Here is a 25064-nt window from a genome sequence, read left to right as displayed (position 1 = left end):
CATGTACCAGTAAAGTCAATGCTGGTGGTTGTTGAAGGACATCTGAGGGTAGTATGCCCCACTGAACAACTAAGTCATAGCTCATTGTTGTGGAAGGTCACCTAAGGGTGGTGCGCATCATGTGCCAGTATAGTAAGTGCTGGTGGTTGTTGAAGGACATCTGAGTGTAGTTTTCCCCACTGAACAGTAAAATCCTAGCTGGTGGTTGTGGAAGGTCATCTGGGGGTTGTATGCCTCATGGAATAGGAATGATAATATTGTGTTGTACTGTCATCCTGTCTTGTCTGTGATATAAAAACTTGGCTTTAAAGGTGTAATTTCCGGTGACACATTCCCTTTAATAAGCCACATATGATCTGATAATCCTTTAGATGTTTTCTGTTGTGGAGGAGATCTCTAGGACAGGTAGATCATCAGGCTGGTGGAGATCAGTAGGGTGAGGATGGTGGTGACACTCGTTTCTGTTCTTCCTCCTCTGTTGCTTTCTGAAAGAGACATAATGATATTCATCAAAATATATCCGACTTCTTAAAGGGAAATTCCAGGTATTGTTGATTGATTGAATTAATTGAATTATGTGAGGTATATATTACCAATTCCCAAGTTTGTTGGTGACATCATTAAAGGAAACCTACCACTTGAAGTGGCAGGTATAAGGGGGAACTACCGAGCACCAGCTCAGGGTGAGCTGGTGTCGGAGCTTATTTTAGTTAGTGTTTTAAACTGCAGTATCGCGGTTTAAAACACTTTTTAAACTTTATGGCCGAAGCTGCTTCAGCGCAGGGAGGTACGCGCTCGGGGCTTACCATGCGCGCGGCTACATAGGAAGTGAAGGAGAGCCGCGCGCATGGTAAGCCGAGCGCGTACCTCCCTGCGCTGAAGCAGCTTCGGCCATAAAGTTTAAAAAGTGTTTTAAACCGCGATACTGCAGTTTAAAACACTAACAAAAATAAGCTCCGGTACCAGCTCACCCTGATCTGGTGCTCGTTAGTTCCTTCTTATACCTGCCACTTCAAGTGGTAGGTTTCCTTTAAAAGATTTCGGGGGACATTAATCATAGTCTGTTAGACTGTTTTGAGCGTCTTTTAGCGCAAAAATCTGGCGCATCTCGTTAATTTGGTGCATTTATGTGCCATTTTCTGGCGCATGGCAAAGTTCGGCACTTAGTGGTTTTGAGTCCCTGCGCCTTATCTGACATAGTGAGTGCGTCCTATACAGATGTTTGCACGGGATCTATCACAAATTTGTGCCTAAAAAGGCACAAAAAAAGGCGCAAAAATGCACCTCCTCTGAGCAGCTGCACTTCCAAAAAACTTCCCTTTTCATTACTAAAAACATATATTTCAGGTTCCCAAATGAAAAATTCCCTTTATGCAACATGGAAAATACTTCGGAGCAGTTTTAAAATGTAAAATTTCTCCAGTAAGGACTTCATCACTTTCTATGGGATCATCTCTGGGAGTGATTATTGTCTTATTGTACAGATCTGAGAATATTATCAGTCTCCATTTACTGTAAATTATTAAAAAAAAAGGCAAAGACTCATTTCAGCAAGAATTTTTTTTTTTTTTAACATATCTGTAACTTTTAGTCCCTGCAGTTACATCACAATGATAGTTTTTTGGGCAAAGATGAAGCCCTGAACGTTCTGTCACATTTTCTCAGTCTCCTTTCATTATTGCTCACAAATGAGATCTAACAATTTGAGACAAATTTGGCTCTAATTTAGGCGCAAATGAATGGGACATGCGACAAATCCAAAGTGCATTTACTAAGGCAGAACTAGATCCATCATAGATCAGGAGCCAAAAAGAAGAGCAAACCAGGCGCAAAAATAGGCGAACCTGAGACCCACTATGATTAATGTCCCCCTTAATGTTCTGGTCACCTTGTTGCAACTAATTGATGGACCAGCTGGGAAATGTGTAAACCATGGTCTGGTGTAGACGGCCCTGCCCATTTCAATTATCCTTGGACGACTGATGTCATGAACCATGAACATTGGAGAATGAAATAAGAAAGAAATAAAGATGGTCTCCAAAATCAAAGAGCAGCTACCAAGACCATCACTTGCTCTGGAGGACCTAACATGTTTGTCATTACATGGACAGGCTATTGATCTGAATGGATACTGTGTAATTTCTCATTTCTCCTGAGGTGGTGCTAGAGATAACTCCACTGATCACAGCTGATTGCTGAGGTCTCAGCGGGAAAATACTTGTGGTGTTGATCTTATTGGCAAGACGTTCTTCTAAGATGTAGGGATGTGTACAACCCCTTTGACAAGGGTGATCGTCATCATCATCCTTGGACAATAGTGCATTTTCAAAATATGGCCTTAAGTCCTCGTTTCTAGTGTGAGATATTGGAATTGAATTTGGTAAAAAGTTATAAAAAAGTTATGTAAAACAAAAACAAAGTGTGCATTTAACGTTACCCTCAAGAATTGTCTCACACATTCTTTTTTCAGTGGTGGCATTGTAGAATATATATATATATGAAGGTGATATATGATATATACACTCACCGGCCACTTTATTAGGTACACCTGTCCAACTGCTCGTTAACACTTAATTTCTAATCAGCCAATCACATGGCGGCAACTCAGTGCATTTAGGCATGTAGACATGGTCAAGACAATCTCCTGCAGTTCAAACCGAGCATCAGTATGGGGAAGAAAGGTGATTTGATGCCTTTGAACGTGGCATGGTTGTTGGTGCCAGAAGGGCTGGTCTGAGTATTTCAGAAACTGCTGATCTACTGGGATTTTCACACACAACCATCTCTAGGGTTTACAGAGAATGGTCCGAAAAAGAAAAAACATCCAGTGAGCGGCAGTTCTGTGGGCGGAAATGCCTTGATGCCAGAGGTCAGAGGAGAATGGGCAGACTGGTTCGAGCTGATAGAAAGGCAACAGTGACTCAAATCGCCACCCGTTACAACCAAGATAGGCAGAAGAGCATCTCTGAACGCACAGTACGTCGAACTTTGAGGCAGATGGGCTACAGCAGCAGAAGACCACACCGGGTGCCACTCCTTTCAGCTAAGAGCAGGAAACTGAGGCTACAATTTGCACAAGCTCATCGAAATTGGACAGTAGAAGATTGGAAAAACGTTGCCTGGTCTGATGAGTCTCGATTTCTGCTGCGGCATTCGGATGGTAGGGTCAGAATTTGGCGTCAACAACATGAAAGCGTGGATCCATCCTGCCTTGTATCAACGGTTCAGGCTGGTGGTGGTGGTGTCATGGTGTGGGGAATATTTTCTTGGCACTCTTTGGGCCCCTTGGTACAACGCCACAGCCTACCTGAGTATTGTTGCTGACCATGTCCATCCCTTTATGAGCACAATGTACCCTGTAACATCTGATGGCTACTTTCAGCAGGATAATGCGCCATGTCATAAAGCTGGAAGCATCTCAGACTGGTTTCTTGAACATGACAATGAGGTCACTGGACACAAATGGCCTCCACAGTCACCAGATCTCAATCCAATAGAGCATCTTTGGGATGTGGTGGAACGGGAGATTCGCATCATGGATGTGCAGCCGACAAATCTGCGGCAACTGTGTGATGCCATCATGTCAATATGGACCAAAATCTCTGAGGAGCTTCCAGCACCTTGTTGTATCTATGCCACGAAGAATTGAGGCAGTTCTGAAGGCAAAAGGGGGTCCAACCCGTTACTAGCATGGTGTACCTAACAAAGTGGCCGGTGAGTGTATGAAGGTGATATATGATATATATGAAGTGAAGTGAGACTTCGCAGAAAATATATAATGACGTCCCCTTTTTAGTACTTGTTAACCCTACAACACTTGTAAAACCCTTGAAGATGATGACTTCCCTCATTTACATGCTTTACACACTTAGGATTTGTCAGGTGGAGGGAGATATTGTCTTGGTGAATCTCTATACAGGTTCTTCCCTTTCAGGTCTGGACCACCTTATTCCAGGAACCACACATGGGCTCCTCCTATACTTTGTCCCCTTGGCTACATGGTAATTGATCTCATGCTGAGAGGTTACCATCTGGTGGACAAACTGTGAGCCACTTCATTTTCTGGAATTTTTTGTAAGTAGACAGCCACCTATTTTCCTGATGGATGAGAGTGCCAGTGATTGGACCCACTGCGTTCTTTAACTTATCCCCTATCATGGTGATAGCATGGTGGGACAACCCTTATGGGCCCTCTTAAACTCTTGGGCCCAGTTGCAACTACACCCTCTGCCACCCCATTTAGGTACATCCCTGGTTTTTATTATTTTTCAGAAAATGTAAATTTTTTTGTAGGGGGGTTAATTTATGGTACCTATGGTATCTATATAGTATTATGTATGTCTGGACTGGGGTCTCAGCTAAGGAAAGCAGTGATCTTGTATATTGCAAGGAGAATGGAGTGGGATCTAGATATGGTCTTGTAAATGCATATATTAAATGGGTTTCCAGTAAAAATATGTTTTAAAATTTGTTGGCCACTTGTATGAAGATAAGATACTTCATATTTAACTCAGGAATCACCACAAAAGTCGGGGATCGGGCAGAATTGGGAACAGAGCAGTGAGAGTTAACCATTGCGAATAGGGATCACTTTCCAATATGAGAAGACTAGTACTATAAACCATACATTATTGTTGGGGACTTGGCTCAGCTTCAAGTTACACCACTTGAGTAGAACCATTCAAAATCAACATTTTATATTAGTGGATCCTTTTAGAACATAGTAGGGGAGGAAGGAGGGGGGGGGGGGGGGGGGTTATTAACACTTTGGTTTTCCTAGGCTTTTTTTGGCATTAAAAAAGTCTCAAAGTAGTCACATTGAGGGTTTTTGAGACTTTTGAGACTTTCCAGGACTATATAAACCTTTTCATTAATCTGGCCTAAACATAGAACTACTGCTAGTGCATCACCACGCAAAGCCACATTCATGACTTGAGACTTTTGCAAAAAGTCTTATAAAAGGTCTCATAGTCACTCCAGTCCCCTTCTAGTCTATGTGCTGAGACTTTTTATGACTTTTTTGGGTCTTTAAAGAAAAAAAAAAAAAAGCCCAGACAGAAAATAGAACATACTACTTTTGAGAATGTTTTGCCTCAGTTGATACCTTTTTTCTGTCTTGACTGAGACAAAAAAGTCTCAACTGAGACAAATATGTCTCAACTGAAATGAAAAAAAAGTCTCAAAAAGGGGAAGAACTCAGATAAAGTGGTGATAAAATCTTCCCATTGTTATTATTAATCTCCTATCCTATAGATGGAATGAGTGGGCAACTTTTAGAATGGTGTAGATCCAAAATCCTCTTGATGCTAAATACATATTTTAAGGAAAATACCAGAATAGCCCTTTAACCGCAAGATGGAAAGAATGATCAATCTATCTACCGTATCTACTAAAAGGCTCTGGACTCTTAGTAAATATGGGCACAAACTATAGACCAGGTCTAAACTGGAGACATTTTTTACCATAATCTCCACCAGTTTTCCGGCAGAGACCATATTAAATCTGGCAGGGCGTGAAGATTTTTTTAAATTAAGATTTAAAAGAATTAACAAAATATTCATCACCTGATTAACAAACAAAAAATTAAGGTCTATGATTTTGCCCCCCCCCCCCCCCCCCCCAAGAATGCTTTTAAAATTCATATAAAATATTATCTATAAATTGTCACTGGGTACTGGTACTGGTATGTCGATAAAAAAAAATATGATCTCAGAATAAAAAACAAAAATAGTAAATTTGCAGCCTCCTCGGACACAAAAGGGGCCATTGCTACGAGAAAGTCAGTACTTGCCGTGAAATTCTCATTCTGTAGATTAGTAGATGTAGTGCTAGTGCTGAGTGACGGATGGTAGTGAGTATTTAGTGGCAGATGGATCCGTGGGTTTATGGTATTATATGTAATATTAGTGGTCGTTGGTCTTCGACTTGGTAGACGTCTACGAGATGTTACATGTGTCGAGTTTCTATGTTATGGGAGGCACCAGGCATCCTGTCCTCATGCCATGCATTGTGCTACGAGAGTAGGCATGCCGTTACCTGTGACGGTAATCCTCCTTGTCATTGAGTCCCGCCCATACTTATTTTCAGCAGTACAGCTATAATCTCCGGCATGTGCTTTCTGAGCCCCCAAGATATAAATGGTGCTCTTATCAGGGGAGAAGAGCACATCGGGTGTCGGGAGCTGCCAGCTGTAGGATGGACGGGGGGCTCCCTGTGCCACACAAGTCAAGGTCAAGTTTTCGTTTTTCAGCAGGGGGGCTGATTGTTTCATGGTAATAGTTAATACTTTAGGCTTGACTAGAAATAAACAGTAAATTACAGACTGTTAATAATGACACTTATATTGTCCAATGTCCAAAATGTAATAGAGATAGTGTTCGGGTATGGGAGTGGACCATATGCATCCTTATAGAAAAGGGATGTGGTCTACAAAACCCAAAAGTAGGCCGTTAAACCTGATTTATTGGTGGAATTGGGTGGTATTGGAGAGGGACTTCCATGCCCCCAATTATAAAGTGGGTATGTCTTACTTATAGACTTCATGTTACCTGCGAGTTTGATTTCTTGGGTCCGTGTGACACTCCCATGGTCATTCCTGGCAGTACAAGAGTAATTTCCTACATGGTCCTTCTTAAAACTCCATATTTTGAGAGTACGCTTATCTGGAGAAAGGTTAACCTCAACTTTTGGATAAGACCAGCTCAGATCAGGAGGGGGAACTCCAGTTGCTTCGCAGGACAGCGTGACATTTTCTCCTTCCAGAACTTCCATGGATGGTTTCACGTTCTTGTCCGATATTTTAGGTTGGACTTAAAAAAAAAAATAAAGACAAAAATGTTAAATTATGAATTAAAAAATTGAAATAAATTTTGTTTTCTACATTTGGTTGGGCATAAAACAGCCCACTAGGAAGGTCAGAAGGATGTTGGTGATCTACAAAAGCCAAGCATTTGAACCTCCTTATACGGATTCACACTCCTTAGTTCTCATTGTGAATTACCTGCTAGGCCAAGCTCCTTCTCTAGGCTGTGGCTGCCATGTTGGTTTTTGGCTGTACACTTGTACTTCCCAAGGTGACTCTTCTCCATCTTCTCGATTGTCAGCGTTGTGTTGTCTGCAGAAAACTGGACGTTGGATGATGGGGTTGTCCAGGTGTAAGTAGGAGTTGGGTCACCGCTTGCCTTACATGTCATTGTCACCATGTCACCTTCATTGTGGAGAGGAGGACTGACTTTTACTTCAACCGCTTCAGGCTTGTCTGAAAAACCAGAAAGCAGAGACTCTTATATTGATCTCAGTAGAGTGTCCCTGACCCTCCGATGTGTGGATACTTACACTGGACGAACACTTCTACTATCTTTGAATCAGAATCAAAGTTTATAGCTTTACAGGTGTAGTTGCCGGTCATATTCCTCCATGTTTTATGCTTTGTTCCTTCCTGGTAGATGGCTTGGTCTTTCTTACAGGTTACGGTAGGCACTGGGTATCCTGTGGCTTTACAATGGAAACTGTTTTCTTCTCCCTCTACCCATACCAACTTGTTCGGACAGTCTGTGATGGTAGGTTCCCCTGGAAGAAAGACATTAGAACAATAATTATCTGCAGGAAATACATGTTACCTGTCAAACATAACTGTTGGGCCCAGTGTCGGACTGGCCCACCAGAGTACCAAAGGATCCTCCGGTGGGCCCTGGCTCAACCCAATACTGAACCCCAGAGGTCCATTAGAAAACACCACAATTTGGAGGCTGCTAGAGTATATTTCCTGGGGGATAATGAAGAGTGGGCCCCCAAATTGATTTTCTCTGGTGGGCCTAAGGAAACCCAGTCCAACACTGGTTGGGCCTTCCAATATATGCTACAGAACGATGGACCTAAGTCCCGCCAGGGTCTTAAATATAGATTCTAAATGACGTGTCCAGTGGTTTTAGCCAACTCTACTTGGTATTTGCACGTGGCATGTATTCGTTACTGTAATCTCACTTTACCTATTCTTTTGGATACATTTTTGGCCTAAATTATCCGCCCCCCCAAAAAAATGTATTAATGTATTTCTTCCAGGGCTTGTTTTTTTGTGGCATGGGTTGATAGTTTTTAGGGTTCCAATGTTTTTGTCAATGGCTTAAAAGACTAAAAAATAACAAGTGTACCATTACTTTACTTATTTAGGTAAAACATTGCTGTAGCTCAAGCGGGAGAACATGGTCTTTCTGACCACTATAGCCAATCCGCAACTAAACTTGTGATGTGTTATATACTAACCCAGTGAATTATAACCCAATCAATGCTCAGCTGCTGATTGGCTGTTATGGTCACATGCCACCTGCTCCACAACAAGACTGGGAGGACCTCCGGAGCAGCAGGTTTGGAGGCCAATAAAACAATATCGGAAGATTGAACATTTGGTTATTTTCCATCCATATGCCATACACTTACTCTGTACATACATCTTCTTTGGTTCGCTTTCGGTTTTAAAATAAGCATCACATAGGAAGTCTGTGTTGTCCATCTCCATAGTGACCTCCACCGTACATGTTCTGTTGGTATAGAAGACGTTGTTGGTCTGGGTGCCTCTCTTCTGATTACAATCTTTCAATGTTATGTTGCCTTGTGTTATCTCTAAGTTGACTTCTACGTTCTCTGTGTATCGGAAGGAGCATGTGATGTCGGTATTGTCATCCTCAAAGATCTTTTCTTCGAAATGCAACTCAGGAATTGGTAGAGTAGCTGAAAGGAGAAGGGAAAACGTCAATACCAATGCTTACATGGTTTGTTTGACTGAGTGGCTGAAAGGGAACATTGAACACTTTAAAAAGTTGTCTATGGCGTCTTCAGGTGGCCATGTTTAGCCCAAGAGTTATAGACCATATCTTGTCTGTTTCTGTTGGGTGCAGTAACCCTGACTGCCAGCATCTTGGAAATATATAATGTTAGGACACCAATGGAGATTAAACATTGACCTTCTGAAACGAGGTGCAAAATCGGTAGTTTAAAGAACAGGCCTCTGTACATGTGCCCTCAAAGGGTCTGGGGCCCTAGTGTGTCCTCATTCTCTAAACCCTCTCAAGTTACGCCTTGAAGACCCTGTTTCCTTGGTGGCCTAGTGTCCTGTACTAAAACATGACTACTCTACAGGATACTACTTCCATGGGTAGGCAGATACTACTAACATCACATGGGAGTCCAAATCCCTGTACAATGATACATAAAGTCCTTGAACTTCCATAATGTAGTGTATTGTAGTTCATTTTTCCTACTTCAGACTCGTGTACGGGGTTTGGTGTAAAATATACAATTCCCAGAATGCATTTTACCAGTTGTGTGCAGACACTGGACCTGCAATATCTGAGATATAAGCTCTGAAGCCTGCAGAATGGTGATTCCAGCTCAGAAGTATAACACAGGTTGTAATCTATAAGAGATTAAATTTATGAACATGTTTTAGTGTTAAAATGCTGCATCGTTTGGGGAATGCTGGGTGTTGTGCTCCATTATTATTTTTACACCTGTAGTCTGGATGTTTCATGAACACATATATGTTTCTACATCAGAGTTTCGAAAATGTAAATCCATGTAAATCCCATACTGTAGAAGAACTCCACCCCTGCTTAATGCTAAGGACAACCCCAGAGCAGCTAAGAAACACCCCATTTCTTTAAACTTTGTTCCATAACCCATAAGTGACTGACTATAGAGAAAATGTCATGTATCTAGGGGGGTATTATCACAGGTATTTACTGATACCTGAGATCTTAAAGTGTAACTAACCTATGAAAAAAAAGTGTTTCACCACCACTGTACACAGATGATCAGTGCGGGTTGTCTATGTTGAACTCTCACAGATCTACAACTAACAACCTATATACTGGACGTAACAAAAAGGTTATAATTGTGGAATATCTCACAAAATACACATCAGAGTGAAAAACTAAACATGTGTCAAATATTTTTCAAAAATCTATCCAATGATACCAAGTTTTGACCTCTACCCCGCCCCCATCTTACATGGAGACCATCATTTTTATTGGAAATTCACATCTACTTCAATCTACTTTTCAGGTCATTTTGATTGACAGATGGCCCTGTAATCGCCAAAAAAAACAAAATGGGTAAAGAGATTTTCAAAAATGGGGATATCTTGAGAAATAACAATCTTCTTAACTAGAGATACACAGATGCTATTTCAAACAAATATGTGACAAATATTTCATAAAAATCTATCCAATGATTCCAAAGTTGACCCTGCATTTTCACCCCCAGGGGTAAAGTCTTTATTTAGAAACTACATTCAGCGTAACCCGGGAACGATGTGGATAGTAGTTTTCTGTTCTCTTTGTGTACCTAGTTGAATCTGACAATATCCTTTTCTATGCTAAAATCCATTGACAGCGTTTTTAATAATTTGAGGATGAACAAGTGCTGCTCCATCCATGATCTTTGTTGGAGATCATTCAGTGTGGTTGGTTTTGTTCTGTAGATGCTGCTTTTTAGATGACAAGTCATGAGAATGAGCTGCCACTCACTTTCGCCTCTTGCACTCCTTTGGATCTGATATTTCCCCTTTTTTCAATGTTTTCGTACACATTTCGATTTTTGGTGATTACAGCGCCATCTGTCACCAGACCTAGGTCACATCAATGTCCAAATCTACAATAAAGAATGGGGTTTCCCATTAAGTAGCCCCCTGCCCCACTCCATACTTTGACGAGTTTATTTTTGGTTATTTAAATGGACTTGCAAGATATTCCTTCATCCCGCCCTTTTTATTACACTTTGTATACCGCAATAAGGGAAGATGTAGTGATGGTATATAGGTGATATATGTCCATAAAACCCCATTATGTGTTGGTAAGTGAGGAACCTGCCAGTAGGCGATATGTAACGCTCCCGAGTCACCCTCGTCCTGTACTTGTACAAAGTTTATGTCCCAGGGTCCCTGCCCTTCGCACTTGTTGGAGTTGATTTATTTGAGGTCACCGCTGCAACTTTCACAGGAAGTCTGTGCCGACAGATATAATGTAATCGCCTGAAGAAAACCAAAGACTTGTTTATCCAGGTTGAATGTTGATCTTAGAAGAAATGTGATTGTCTTTTCTATGGCAGGAAGGAATTTTTTGGAGGTAACGGCCGGGGGCGGTGGACTTGGCAGGTTTTGTCACTGTGGAATTTATTGTGTGAAATTTTGACAATAAACAATTGTTCCTTTAAGGTGATCGAGGCTTTCGGGGGAAACTCTACCAAAAAAAAAAAAAGCTTCCAAAATAAAGCAGTGACAATTTTATTTCCATTTGCCCTCCTGGTAATGAAAAAAAGAAGAAAACAAAAACATTCTCCTAATTTTTAAAAAATGTACTCTTAAAATAAAAAATATTATATGGGGGAATTTATCATTCACTCACCAGGATTTGATGGTCACCACACACCCTACCGCGGGGAATCCATCAGGAGGTCTAAGCCTTTGGGGCAAAACTATATCAGTTTCGGCATAGTTGTGATTACTCCAGCACTTGTTCACCAAAAAACTGGCTTACAAGTACTGATAGATGTTCCCCTATGAATGTAGCCTCTCTACATGCACACAGGATTTTTCCTCACACTGCTGTGCCTTTAGCTGATAGGCTGTGCAGCCCCTCCCCTCTCCTCTGAGTGGCTACTCTTCTATTCAGACATAAGTCTGCAATAGCTGTTATATACAGAAGAAAGGAGGGGCTTTGGAGCTGCTCAGTGCACAGCAGTGTGAGGACACACCCCCAGTGCACTTGCAGAAGCTACAATGCATATTTCACAGTCCTGCTGCTACTAACAACAAGGTCTGATTACTCTCAGGGGTCAATACCTAAACACTGTCTGCAGGTTTGTATGGTCACACTCCCGCTGACAATTCTGTAGATGGAGTGACAGCTCTCAATGACTCAACAAAAAAAACATTGAAATGTTGTGGTCCCTAGGGGGTTAATTATATCTGCTTCTTTCATTTCCTGTGAATAATCAGAGACGGTTATGAGCAGATGAGAGGAAGTTCATACATTCACACTCAGCATGGAGTGTAATATAAAATGATGCCTAGTGGAGGATAACCATCGGCTGGGGTCTTCTGCTACGGATTTTGTATTGTGTCGCAGGATCGGTAAGGTCCTCTGATTAGATCATAATTCATCATAAGAATAAAAGGGCTGAGTCACATGATGGACTATCACAGAACCTGGTATAATCCTGCTATACCCTATGATCCTGCTGATCCCCAATTGTATCTCACAATCTATATATTCCCTGGAAATCCCTCCCGTTACGCCGTAAATCACACATTTCCTCCTCAAGGAGGCCAAATGTTACACCCCGGCATTTACTAAAACAATGGACGCTCTAAAGGAAGACTAATGGACCCCATTGTAACGGGGTCTTATGGGATTCATTGGTGTCAGAGGCTTCTGTTTTTTTGCTGTTTTGCTCTTATAATTGATTGCCCCCCCCCCATTGGAAATGTGAACTTAAAGGAGTCTTCCTCCAGGTGTTATTGTCTAATGGCACCGTGGGGTAGAGATCTGTAAAGGATGCCTGGTGTAAAGAAAAAAACTAAAGACCCCTTTATAACAACCAAATGGACTTTGATCGTCCTCGTGTATCATCAACAGCAAATTACGGCCCACTGGGATCATTGGGATTTTTTTGTTTTTTTTTTGTGAAAATACATGACCAATACATGGGGTGAAATGGTAAAACAAACATTCGGTCTATGGTCTGCTATTCTTTGATGCCATTCTACCTAAACTTCTACCAAAATATCCAAATTCTAGCTACTTGTCAGGACTAGAACAAGGTTTGACTATAAAAATATTGGGCACATTGCACATTGTACCAATCCAAGGTACAACCTGTACCATAAAAAGTTTGACCAATGCCAAAAAGTAAAACAAAAGCTGCGCCTGTTAAAATAAACACTGATTTCTCATATGCAACACCCCTGCCAAAGGGCAATAGGGAAGTTGCGAATAAGGCCCTCTACATGTCAGAATCCTTCTGGTGAGCATGTGCAGTGGGAGCACATGGTCCAGTCCAGACCTCATGGATACAGAGTCAGTGTTCGGTACAGCTTCAGTGCTGACACAGAACCCTAGCCTAGCCCTAGCCTGTGAGTTTTTCTCTGCAGGTGATGATGATGCAATCACTTTTCTCCTTGCCAGACAGAAAAATCAATTGCTGCACCATCCCCCAGCTGCTGTGTATGAGCGATACAGCTCCTGTTGATGGTTGACTAACCGCCATTTGTAATTACAAGCTCCGTGATCTAGGCAGCCATGCTGACCCAGCTTTCCCAAGTTCCTGAATGTTACATCTGTTTTTTCAGCAACAACACTCAGCTCAGGGATTAACCAAGATATGATCCTGCATCAGTGTAGCTACAGCATTCTCAAGGTATGTTTGCTTCAAAATGCATCAAATCCAATGGTAGGTTTCTTTTAAAACCGAAGCCACTTTTCACCTTTCTGACACGGCCCATTTTTTAAAAATCTGCCCTGTATCGCTATAAGTGGTTATAACTTCAGACCGCTTTAACATATCCGAGTGATTTTGAAATTCTTTTCTCGTGACACTTTGTACTTTATGTTAGTTTTGGTTAGTAAAATTTTGGTGGTGTGTTTTGCATTTATTTATGAGAAAATCAGATTCTTGCTGAAAATTTGGAAAAATTCCCGATTTTCAAAATGTTCTACTTTTTCCACACATAGTCATAACAGCAAAAAAAACGTAATAACTAACATTCACCGAATGTCTTCTTTATGTGGACATGGTTTTTTATGCATAGTCTTATTTTTGTAGGATGCTATGGGGCTTTGAATTTTAGGTGCCATTTTTCACATTTTCATAAAAAAAGCAAAATCCTGCTATTGAGGGACCTGCTCAGGTTTCAAGTCACTTTGAGAGACCTAAATAAAAGTAAAACCCCATAAATTACCCCATTATAGAAACTACACCCCTCAACGTAGGTAAAACAAATTTTATAAATATTTTTAACCCTTTAATTGTTTTACTGTGGGTTAAAACAAAATCGGATGCAATTTTGAAATTTACAAAATGTACAAGTCCTGAGTGGATAAAATACCAAAAACGCTCCACAAAATTTGATCCCCAATCCCTCCCATGTATAGTAATACCCCATATGTGGTGGTAACCTGCTGTATGGGCACACGCCAGGGCATCGAAGGGAAGCTGCGCCATTCAGAGCAGATTATGCATTGTCACTTTTTATTGGCTATACAATCTTTATTTTTTTGGCAATTTGGACATATAAGGGCTTATTTTCTGCGACATGAGATGCACTTTACAAATACTTCATTTTAGTGGGTCTGTAGCTTATTGATGAGATTTTATTAACTCTTGAATGTATGCAGGAAAAGAAAATCCTCAATTTTGGTTTCCTTTCCTTTTGTGGGGGTCGTACACTAAAAATTCTATATTATCTTTATTGAATAGATCACTACGATTACGGTGATACCTCATTTATATAGTTTTTTTTATATATTTTTACAATTTTACTGGGAAAAAACTAATATAAAGAAAATGTAATTTATTTTTTTATCGCCATCTTTTCGGAGACATAACGTATATTTTTTGGTTGACAGAACTGGTTTAGGGCTTATTTGTTACGTGTTGAGTTGTCCTTTTCAGTGGTACCATTTTGGCGCACATAACTATTGGAACATTTTTGTGAAGGGATTTAATAAAAAATGTACATTTTTGCTGAGTTTTTCAGGTTTTGTTTTTACAGCGTTCACTAAGCAGGTTCAATAATGTTACTGATTTATTGTACAGATTGTTACGGACGCTGCGATATTTTTTGGTGATTTTTTTGTGTTTTTTTCTTACTTTATTAAACGTGTATAGGGGATGTTTGTGTTTAGGGGACTTTTACTTTAATTCTTATTATTGCAAAAACTTTATTAAATGTTTTAAACTTTATTTTTTTTTTACTTATTAACAGCTCTCAGTCATATAACACAGATGCAGCGCATGCTCAGTGTGTTACAGCCCGGTCCTACTAAAAGGCAGATTCCTGTTCCCGGAAGAAGATCACGCAGACTCGCAGACCCCGGGGCTGCCATCAGAGCAGCGGACCCCCACCCCCGAAATCTCCAATCGCGGTTGTTAGAGTAGGGTGTCAGCTATAATTTACAGCCAACACCCGCAGCTTCTGGGGTTGGGGCTAGAAGCTTGACGTAATAATACCGTATTTTCCGGGCCATTAGGCGCACCGGACTATAAGGCGCATTAGTAGAAAACGCCTTATATATGGAAAAATTCCATATATAAGGCGCATCGGACTATAAGGCGCAGGGTGGCCGGGAGCGTGGCGGAGGTCCGGGGGCGTGGCAGAAAACGGAGCGGTGAGAGGTGGGAGCGGCAAGAGGTGAGTGGTCTCCGGGGAAGGGGGTCCGTTCAGGTGGAGGAGGGCAGTGGACCCTACTTACATAGATCCCCGCTACCGGAGACAGCAGATCTCCAGCGGGAACTGCAGACCGACGCTGCAGAAGTTGTTCGTGCCGCGTGGTCTGCAGTTCCCGCTGGCGATCTGCTGTCTCCGGTCTCCGGTAGCGGGGACCTATGTAAGTAGGGTCCGCTGCCCTCCTCCATACATAGGGTGCACCGGACTATAAGGCGCACTTTGGAATCCTAGGCTTTTATGTGCGCCTTATAGTCCGGAAAATACTGTACTGCAAAATGCGGGAATGCACCTCAATCCACCTCAAATGTTGGGAAGGGGTTAAGAAGTTATGGAAAGGGTTAGGGACTGAGCTTTACATAGTGGATTTTTCCTGCACTATGTGGGTCCACACCTGTATTTTGCTAACGGTATCTGGCTGTGGCCAAAGTCATCCGTAGTAATTAAATGCCTGCGCCACCATTTTGGAAGTCTCTGTCATTGTGCAGGATCTTTATAGCTCGCAGTAACAAGTCCATATACTGCAAGGGCATAGTATTGCTATATATATATAAAATAAGCGATCAGACCTTTCCGATCTTTCCCTAGATCAGAAATGAAAATAAATAGACAAACCAAAACAAGTTAGGCATCTAAAAATTATTATTCTCATCAGTGAACCCCAAATCAGTTCCAAATGACACTTTATTACTATATCATTCCCTACAAATAAAAATTTGTATACAATGGGGCACATTTACTAAGGGTCCTGCGGCTGCGATTCCGTCGGGTTTTCCCGAATATTTTCGATTTCGCCGTTTTGCGCTGAATTGCCCCGGGTTTTGGCGCACACGATCGGATTGTGGCGCATCGGCGTCGGCTTGCATGCGACAGAAATCAAGGGGCCTAGCCGTCGGACAACCCGACGGATTCGGACGAACCGCAGAATTTTAAAAAAGAATTGTGTCGCAAGATCAAGCACTAACATGCACTGGGAAGAAGAAGGTGAACTCCAGCGGACCTCGGCGCAGAAGCGACACATGCAGGAAATCGGGTGCATGACCTTAGTGAATCCCGGAAGACCCGAATCCTCGTCGGACAACGTGCCGCGGGATCGCGACTGGACCGGGTTAGTAAATGAGCCTCATTATGATCAAACAGCCCTCAAAATGGAAGCCTTGAAAACGTCAACTAATCCCGTTAAAAATGACACCTTACATAGCTCCATAAGCCAAAGTATGGAAAAGTCATTGGCGTCAGAATATGGCAAAACAAAACAAAAATTGTATAAAAAGATAAAAATATTTCTATTAAAACTGCATAAAAGCTAGATATACTTGGTATCCACATGACCGTACCAACCCAAAGAATAAAGGGGCGGTGTCATTCAGAGTGTACAGTCAAAAGTCGTCAAAACAGAACCCACAATAAATGTTGCAAATGTATTTTCCCGTCAATCTCTACGGTACACTAATAGCATCACAAACATACACAGAAATATAAAAAACATATGAATATGCCCTTAAGACATTTTATCAGATTATCCCTTTAAGACTTGTTAATTTTTTTATGTCTCACAAATATCTGATCTAAGAATAGAGTAAGTCTGGTGTTCAGTATAATCCCACAGGGAACTTCAAGAAGGACAGAAGAATCCGAAAAAAATTTGGAATGGGAATCTGCCATTTATACTAGAGCTGAAATCTAATAGCACTACATAAAGTATTACTCAGGAAGACGTGGGGGTGTAGTTTGATAGTCTTTAACATAATTGTCCCCATAATGTCCCCACCAACCTGACTTTGAAGGCCCTCAGAAGGAGAAGGACCTTGTAGACAACCATCCACCCTCCAGCTGGATACAACCCCTCGTATCTCATCTCCAAGGACTCCCCTCAATAATACAACCCTGTGCAGACTACACAAAGCACATAACGTCACATGGAAGGATAATAAAGCTGTAAAGTTTTGTAAACTCACCTAATAGACTGCTGAAAAGTGATGTGAGGACGGGGAGGAGGAGATGGAGCTTCATGGCAGAGCGCTGTGAATCTGAGCGTGGCTTACAGGCTTAGAGAGAAAACATCTCCTTTATCATAAACTTTGCCAAAACAATAGATGGAAGGAAGTCGCCCGCAGAGACGCACCGATGCTTGTTTCCCTGAGCAGAATAGAAGAAAAATCTACACACTGTGTATAACTGTGATGTACAAGGGGGCGGGATTATTATGACCCTGAGAAATCACATCTTCAGCAATTAGAGGAATCGAAAGTTGAAGACTCTGTATTTCAAGGGGTTGGAATAGTATTACCACCAATAGTGTTATTGCATCAATGGCAACTATGCAAATGAGTAAGAACATAAAATAATATTGGTTTGTGTAAATAGGAAGCTAGGGCAGATGTGCAAGTCCCCCCAGAGAGTACTCTACTGCTACCACCTGAAGGGTATAGGACAAAGTACTCAATGGGGGATGGGACACAGCAGAAAATTGTGCAGCAGCTTCACAGGACTCCATATAGTCCTGTGCACAGGGCCAAGAGTGACAAGACATAGGGGCTGTATACACAACGAGACAGCTGTACACACAGACGAAGATATAAGGAGTAATAGGAGGAGACACAGGAGAGGATATATGGAGTAATAGGAGGAGATATAGGGAGGATATATGGAGTAATATGAGGAGGTATAGGGGAGGATATATGGAGTAATATGAGGAGGTATAGGGGAGGATATATGGAGTAATAGGAGGAGATATAGGGAGGATATATGGAGTAATAGGAGGAGATATAGGAGGATATATGGAGTAATAGGAGGATATATGGGGGAGGATATATGGAGTAATAGGAGGAGATATAGGGAGGATATATGGAGTAATAGGAGGAGATATAGGGAGGATATATGGAGTAATAGGAGATATAGGGAGGATATATGGAGTAATAGGAGGAGATATAGGGAGGATATATGGAGTAATAGAAGGAGATATAGGGAGGATATATGGAGTAATAGGAGGAGATATAGGGAGGATATATGGAGTAATAGGAGGAGATATAGGGAGGATATATGGAGTAATAGGAGGAGATATAGGAGGATATATGGAGTAATAGGAGGAGATATAGGAGGATATATGGAGTAATAGGAGGAGATATAGGAGGATATATGGAGTAATAGGAGGAGATATAGGAGGATATATGGAGTAATAGGAGGAGATATAGGAGGATATATGGAGTAATAGGAGGAGATATAGGGAGGATATATGGAGTAATAGGAGGAGATATAGGAGGATATATGGAGTAATAGGAGGAGATATAGGAGGATATATGGAGTAATAGGAAGAGATATAGGGAGGATATATGGAGTAATAGGAGGAGATATAGGAGGATATATGGAGTAATAGGAGGAGATATAGGGAGGATATATGGAGTAATAGGAGTAGATATAGGGAGGATATATGGAGTAATAGGAGGAGGTATAGGGAGGATATATGGAGTAATAGGAGGAGATATAGGGAGGATATATGGAGTAATAGGAGTAGATATAGGGAGGATATATGGAGTAATAGGAGGATATATGGAGTAATAGGAGGAGATATAGGGAGGATATATGGAGTAATAGGAGGAGATATAGGGAGGATATATGGAGTAATAGGAGTAGATATAGGGAGGATATATGGAGTAATAGGAGGAGGTATAGGGAGGATATATGGAGTAATACGAGGAGGTATAGGGGAGGATATATGGAGTAATAGGAGGAGATATAGGAGGATATATGGAGTAATAGGAGGAGGTATAGGAGGATATATGGAGTAATAGGAGGAGATATAGGGAGGATATATGGAGTAATAGGAGGAGATATAGGGAGGATATATGGAGTAATAGGAGGAGATATAGGAGAGGATATATGGAGTAATAGGAGGAGATATAGGAGGATATATGGAGTAATAGGAGGAGATATAGGAGAGGATATATGGAGTAATAGGAGGAGATATAGGAGGATATATGGAGTAATAGGAGGAGATATAGGAGGATATATGGAGTAATAGGAGGAGATATAGGGAGGATATATGGAGTAATAGGAGGAGATATAGGAGGATATATGGAGTAATAGGAGGAGATATAGGAGGATATATGGAGTAATAGGAAGAGATATAGGGAGGATATATGGAGTAATAGGAGGAGATATAGGAGGATATATGGAGTAATAGGAGGAGATATAGGGAGGATATATGGAGTAATAGGAGTAGATATAGGGAGGATATATGGAGTAATAGGAGGAGGTATAGGGAGGATATATGGAGTAATAGGAGGAGATATAGGGAGGATATATGGAGTAATAGGAGTAGATATAGGGAGGATATATGGAGTAATAGGAGGATATATGGAGTAATAGGAGGAGATATAGGGAGGATATATGGAGTAATAGGAGGAGATATAGGGAGAATATATGGAGTAATAGGAGTAGATATAGGGAGGATATATGGAGTAATAGGAGGAGGTATAGGGAGGATATATGGAGTAATACGAGGAGGTATAGGGGAGGATATATGGAGTAATAGGAGGAGATATAGGAGGATATATGGAGTAATAGGAGGAGGTATAGGAGGATATATGGAGTAATAGGAGGAGATATAGGGAGGATATATGGAGTAATAGGAGGAGATATAGGGAGGATATATGGAGTAATAGGAGGAGATATAGGAGAGGATATATGGAGTAATAGGAGGAGATATAGGAGGATATATGGAGTAATAGGAGGAGATATAGGAGGATATATGGAGTAATAGGAGGAGATATAGGGAGGAAATATGGAGTAATAGGAGGAGATATAGGGAGGATATATGGAGTAATAGGAGGAGATATAGGGAGGATATATGGAGTAATAGGAGGAGATATAGGGGGGATATATGGAGTAATAGGAGGAGATATAGGAGAGGATATATGGAGTAATAGGAGGAGATATAGGGGGGATATATGGAGTAATAGGAGGAGATATAGGGAGGATATATGGAGTAATAGGAGGAGATATAGGAGGAGATATGGAGTAATAGGAGGAGATATAGGGAGGATATATGGAGTAATATGAGGAGTTATAGGGAGGATATATGGAGTAATAGGAGGAGATATAGGGAGGATATATGGAGTAATATGAGGAGTTATAGGGAGGATATATGGAGTAATAGGAGGAGATATAGGAGAGGATATATGGAGTAATATGAGGAGTTATAGGGAGGATAAATGGAGTAATAGGAGGAGATATAGGAGAGGATATATGGAGTAATAGGAGGAGATATAGGGAGGATATATGGAGTAATAGGAGGAGATATAGGGGGGATATATGGAGTAATAGGAGGAGATATAGGAGAGGATATATGGAGTAATAGGAGGAGATATAGGAGAGGATATATGGAGTAATAGAAGGATATATAGGGGGATATATGGAGTAATAGGAGGATATATGGAGTAATAGGAGAGATATAGGAGAGGATATATGGAGTAATAGGAGGAGATATAGGGAGGATAAATGGAGTAATAGGATGAGATATAGGAGGATATATGGAGTAATAGGAGGAGATATAGGGAGGATATATGGAGTAATATGAGGAGATATAGGGAGGATATATGGAGTAATAGGAGGAGATATAGGAGAGAATATATGGAGTAATAGGAGGAGATATAGGGAGGATATATGGAGTAATAGGAGGAGATATAGGGAGGATATATGGAGTAATAGGAGGAGATATAGGGAGGATATATGGAGTAATATGAGGAGATATAGGGAGGATATATGGAGTAATAGGAGGAGATATAGGAGAGAATATATGGAGTAATAGGAGGAGATATAGGGAGGATATATGGAGTAATAGGAGGAGATATAGGGAGGATATATGGAGTAATAGGAGGAGATATAGGGAGGATATATGGAGTAATAGGAGGGGATATAGGAGGATATATGGAGTAATAGGAGGAGATATATGGGGGATATATGGAGTAATAGGAGATATAGGGGAGGATATATGGAGTAATAGGAGGAGATATAGGGAGGATATATGGAGTAATAGGAGGAGATATAGGGAGGATATATGGAGTAATAGGAGGAGATATAGGGAGGATATATGGAGTAATAGGAGGAGATATAGGGGGGATATACGGAGTAATAGGAGGAGATATAGGGAGGATATATGGAGTAATAGGAGGATATATAGGAGGATATATGGAGTAATAGGAGGAGATATAGGGGGGATATATGGAGTAATAGGAGGAGATATAGGAGAGGATATATGTAGTAATAGGAGGAGATATAGGGAGGATATATGGAGTAATAGGAGGAGATATAGGGAGGATATATGGAGTAATAGGAGGATATATAGGAGGATATATGGAGTAATAGGAGGAGATATAGGGAGGATATATGGAGTAATAGGAGGAGATATAGGGAGGATATATGGAGTAATAGGAGGGGATATAGGAGGATATATGGAGTAATAGGAGGAGATATATGGGGGATATATGGAGTAATAGGAGATATAGGGGAGGATATATGGAGTAATAGGAGGAGATATAGGGAGGATATATGGAGTAATAGGAGGAGATATAGGGAGGATATATGGAGTAATAGGAGGAGATATAGGGGGGATATACGGAGTAATAGGAGGAGATATAGGGAGGATATATGGAGTAATAGGAGGATATATAGGAGGATATATGGAGTAATAGGAGGAGATATAGGGAGGATATATGGAGTAATAGGAGGAGATATAGGGAGGATATATGGAGTAATAGGAGGAGATATAGGAGAGGATATATGGAGTAATAGGAGGAGATATAGGGAGGATATATGGAGTAATAGGAGGAGATATAGGAGAGGATATATGGAGTAATAGGAGGATGTGGAGTAACATGTAGGTTATGTAGGAGTAGTGTTGCATGTACATTTCTATAGTGTTAGTGTGTAGTAGTATGAGAACAGATGGAGATGTAGTAGGATGGATGGGGATGTCAGGTGTATGTGGTGTAGTAGTAGCTTTGGATCATATAGAGCAGTATACGGGTGTATGACAATGGTCCGATATAAGATACAGATATAACATAGAAGTCTCTTACCTCGCTCCTGGAGTATATACTACATGCTGCAGTTTCCTTTTCTCAGAGTCTTGTGAAATCCCCGGCACAGACGTTGGGGAATACTTGGCAGATGTTTAGATTTTTCCCAGCATCCCAAGCTCCTTGTAGGGTTTACTTTAATAATCTTGTGCTCCCTATGTGAGCCTCTTATTTACAGAGGCATCGTTCGCTCTCCTCAGGTCAGTGCGGAGGAGGCCTCCGACCCAAACGTCTTGTGTCTTATTACCAGCAGCAGGTCTCTTCTTCTACTTATTAGCAGAACAGGAAGCCATTACTCCACACCACAAGCTTCCCCTATGAATCTGGGGATATTAGTTGTCTTATTACATCTCTGTTCATGTAGATATTAAGGGGGGCTCCCATTTCAGCTAAAAAAATGATTTGTATATTGGAAAGTTCTATAATTTTCCAATAAAATTTCCTTATCAATTTCTCACAGTTTCTTAGATCTCTGCTTGCTTAGGAAGCTTCATCGTTCATTGTGGATAAACACCAGTCCCTGGTCATGTCCCACAGGTGCATAGCCCGTTATATCCCCGGTCATGTGATGTCACACAGGTGCACGGCTCGTTATATCCCTGGTCATGTGATGTTACGCAGGTGCACGGCTCATTATTTCCCTGGTCATGTGATGTCACACAGGTGCACGGCTCATTATATCCCTTGTTATATCACAGTAATCAGAGTAGAGCGTTTTAATGAGCCATGACATCACATGACCAGCAATATAATGAACCGTGCACCTGTGTGACATCACATGACCAGTGAAATAATGAACCGTGCACCTGTGTGACATCACATGACCAGGGAAATAATGAACCGTGCACCAGTGTGACATCACATTACCAGGGATATAACAGTCCGTCCAGCTGTGTGACATCACATGACCTGGGTTATAAAGGGCCGTGCACCTGTGTGACATCAAATGCCAGGCATATAACAGTCCGTCCAGTTGTGTGACATCACATGACCAGAGATATAACGGGCCGTGCACCTGTGTGACATTACATGACCATGGATATAACGGGCAGTGCACCTGTGTGCACCTGTGTGACCTCACATGACATGGGATATAACTGTCAGGTTCGCTAGGGAGATTGCTGGGACTTCTGGTTCTTCTGGTGGTGCCAGCAGCGTTCTCCGTACCCCGGCGCGTATCCGCGCAAACTCCACCTCTCGTCCTGGGCAGCGGCTGCTAAGATCTCGCGCTGTCTAGGAGGGGCTGGGACTTTGAACCTCTGCTGGGTGCCTGGTTATTCTGCACCGTGAGGGGTTAATTCCCAGGTACTGTCCAGCTCCTATCAGATTCTGGAGGTGGAGTTCTGGCTGCATAAATTGCAGCTTCACTAGTTCCCAGTGCCAGTGTTTGAAAATCCCTTTCTCCCTGGTTGCTGCTCGTTTGTATTGCTCAGTATCTGTATCTATATTGTTGTTAACTCGGCTAGTTTTTGGACTTTGACTCTTGCTTACTGATTCTGCCTTTGACGTTCCCTCTAGTTGTGACTCCGGCTTGTTTACTATTCTTTCATGTTCTATGTTTGTCAGTCTGTTTGTGTTTGCCCTTATCCACACTTACTCAGTATATTCCGAGTCTTCAAGTAGTCGCCCCACGGTTTAGCGTGGGGGGGCTATAGGAAGGGACAGAGGTTGGGGTAAGCTCAGGGCTCACCTTCCCCTGTCTTGTGTGTACCCTATCCTAACAGAAACACTGGCCTAACATAGGTCTGCATCCTGTATCCGACCTGCTACATTCTCTCCTTCCATGGAGCCTTTGTCAGCTGTGGTCGCTCAGGTCCAGACCCTAACTCAGTTTGTTCAGGATCTAGCTTCCCGTCTCCAAATTCAGGAATCTATGCAGGTTCCACGGCAGACATCACCGCAGGATCCACTGCCACCCATACCTGAACCTAAGGTTCCTCTCCCTGACGTGTTTTTTGGTGACCGTAAGCATTTTTTTTCATTTCGGGAGGGCTGTAAACTTTACTTTTCTTTACGCCCTCGTTCATCGGGCACAGAGATTCAAAGGGTGGGCGTGGTAATTTCCCTGTTGCGTGGGGATCCGCAAAATTGGGCTTTTTCTCTCCCACCTGACTCTCCATCCCGTTCTTCTCTTGACGCTTTTTTTTCTGCTTTAGGCCAGATTTATGACGAACCTGACCGTCGAGCACTTGCAGTTTCCCACCTTAGATCTCTGTGTCAGGGAAAACGGACAGCAGAAGAGTATTGTGCCCAGTTCAGACAGTATGTGACTGACTCGCAATGGAATGACTGCGCCCTAAAAGACCAATTTATGTCCGGACTGTCAGACCGAGTACAGGACTTAGTCTTAGCTTATGCCGAGCCTCAGACATTAGATGATGCTATGACTCTGGTCATCCGAGTTGATCGTCGCCTAAGATCCAGGCGATCACCTCGGGTGTCCTCGGACTGTCAGCCAGCGGCCAGTCCGTCTCCGGGTAGTCCAGAATTGGAATCCATGGAGCTGGATAGCATCTCTCCTGCACAGCGGAAGCAACGTCGAGTGA

At 41.8% G+C, this 25064-nt stretch overlaps 1 protein-coding gene across 2 annotated transcripts; it reads right to left on the bottom strand.

Annotated features, from left to right (window-relative positions):
• Positions 1-6: 6 nt before the first annotated feature.
• On the bottom strand, positions 7-22965 carry LOC140128086 (limbic system-associated membrane protein-like). Of its 2 annotated transcripts, XM_072149467.1 has the most exons (8): positions 22519-22965; positions 17398-17578; positions 8437-8727; positions 7336-7569; positions 7001-7258; positions 6549-6809; positions 6037-6297; positions 7-485 (listed from the first exon to the last, which is right to left on the bottom strand). In XM_072149467.1, the coding sequence occupies exons 2-8, from the start codon at positions 17450-17452 to the stop codon at positions 397-399; spliced, it is 1449 nt and encodes a 482-aa protein (XP_072005568.1). In that variant the 5' UTR covers positions 17453-17578; positions 22519-22965; the 3' UTR covers positions 7-396. The 2 variants fall into 2 exon arrangements, with proteins under 2 accessions (XP_072005568.1, XP_072005569.1); XM_072149468.1 differs by lacking the exon at positions 6037-6297 and having other exon boundaries at positions 22519-22886.
• Positions 22966-25064: the final 2099 nt, after the last annotated feature.

Source organism: Engystomops pustulosus, chromosome 4 (genome assembly GCF_040894005.1).
Source record: "Engystomops pustulosus chromosome 4, aEngPut4.maternal, whole genome shotgun sequence".
NCBI classification, from domain to species: domain Eukaryota; kingdom Metazoa; phylum Chordata; class Amphibia; order Anura; family Leptodactylidae; genus Engystomops; species Engystomops pustulosus.
The sequence above is the reverse complement of the archived record's forward strand: the minus strand, read 5'-3'. Positions and strand labels throughout refer to the sequence as shown.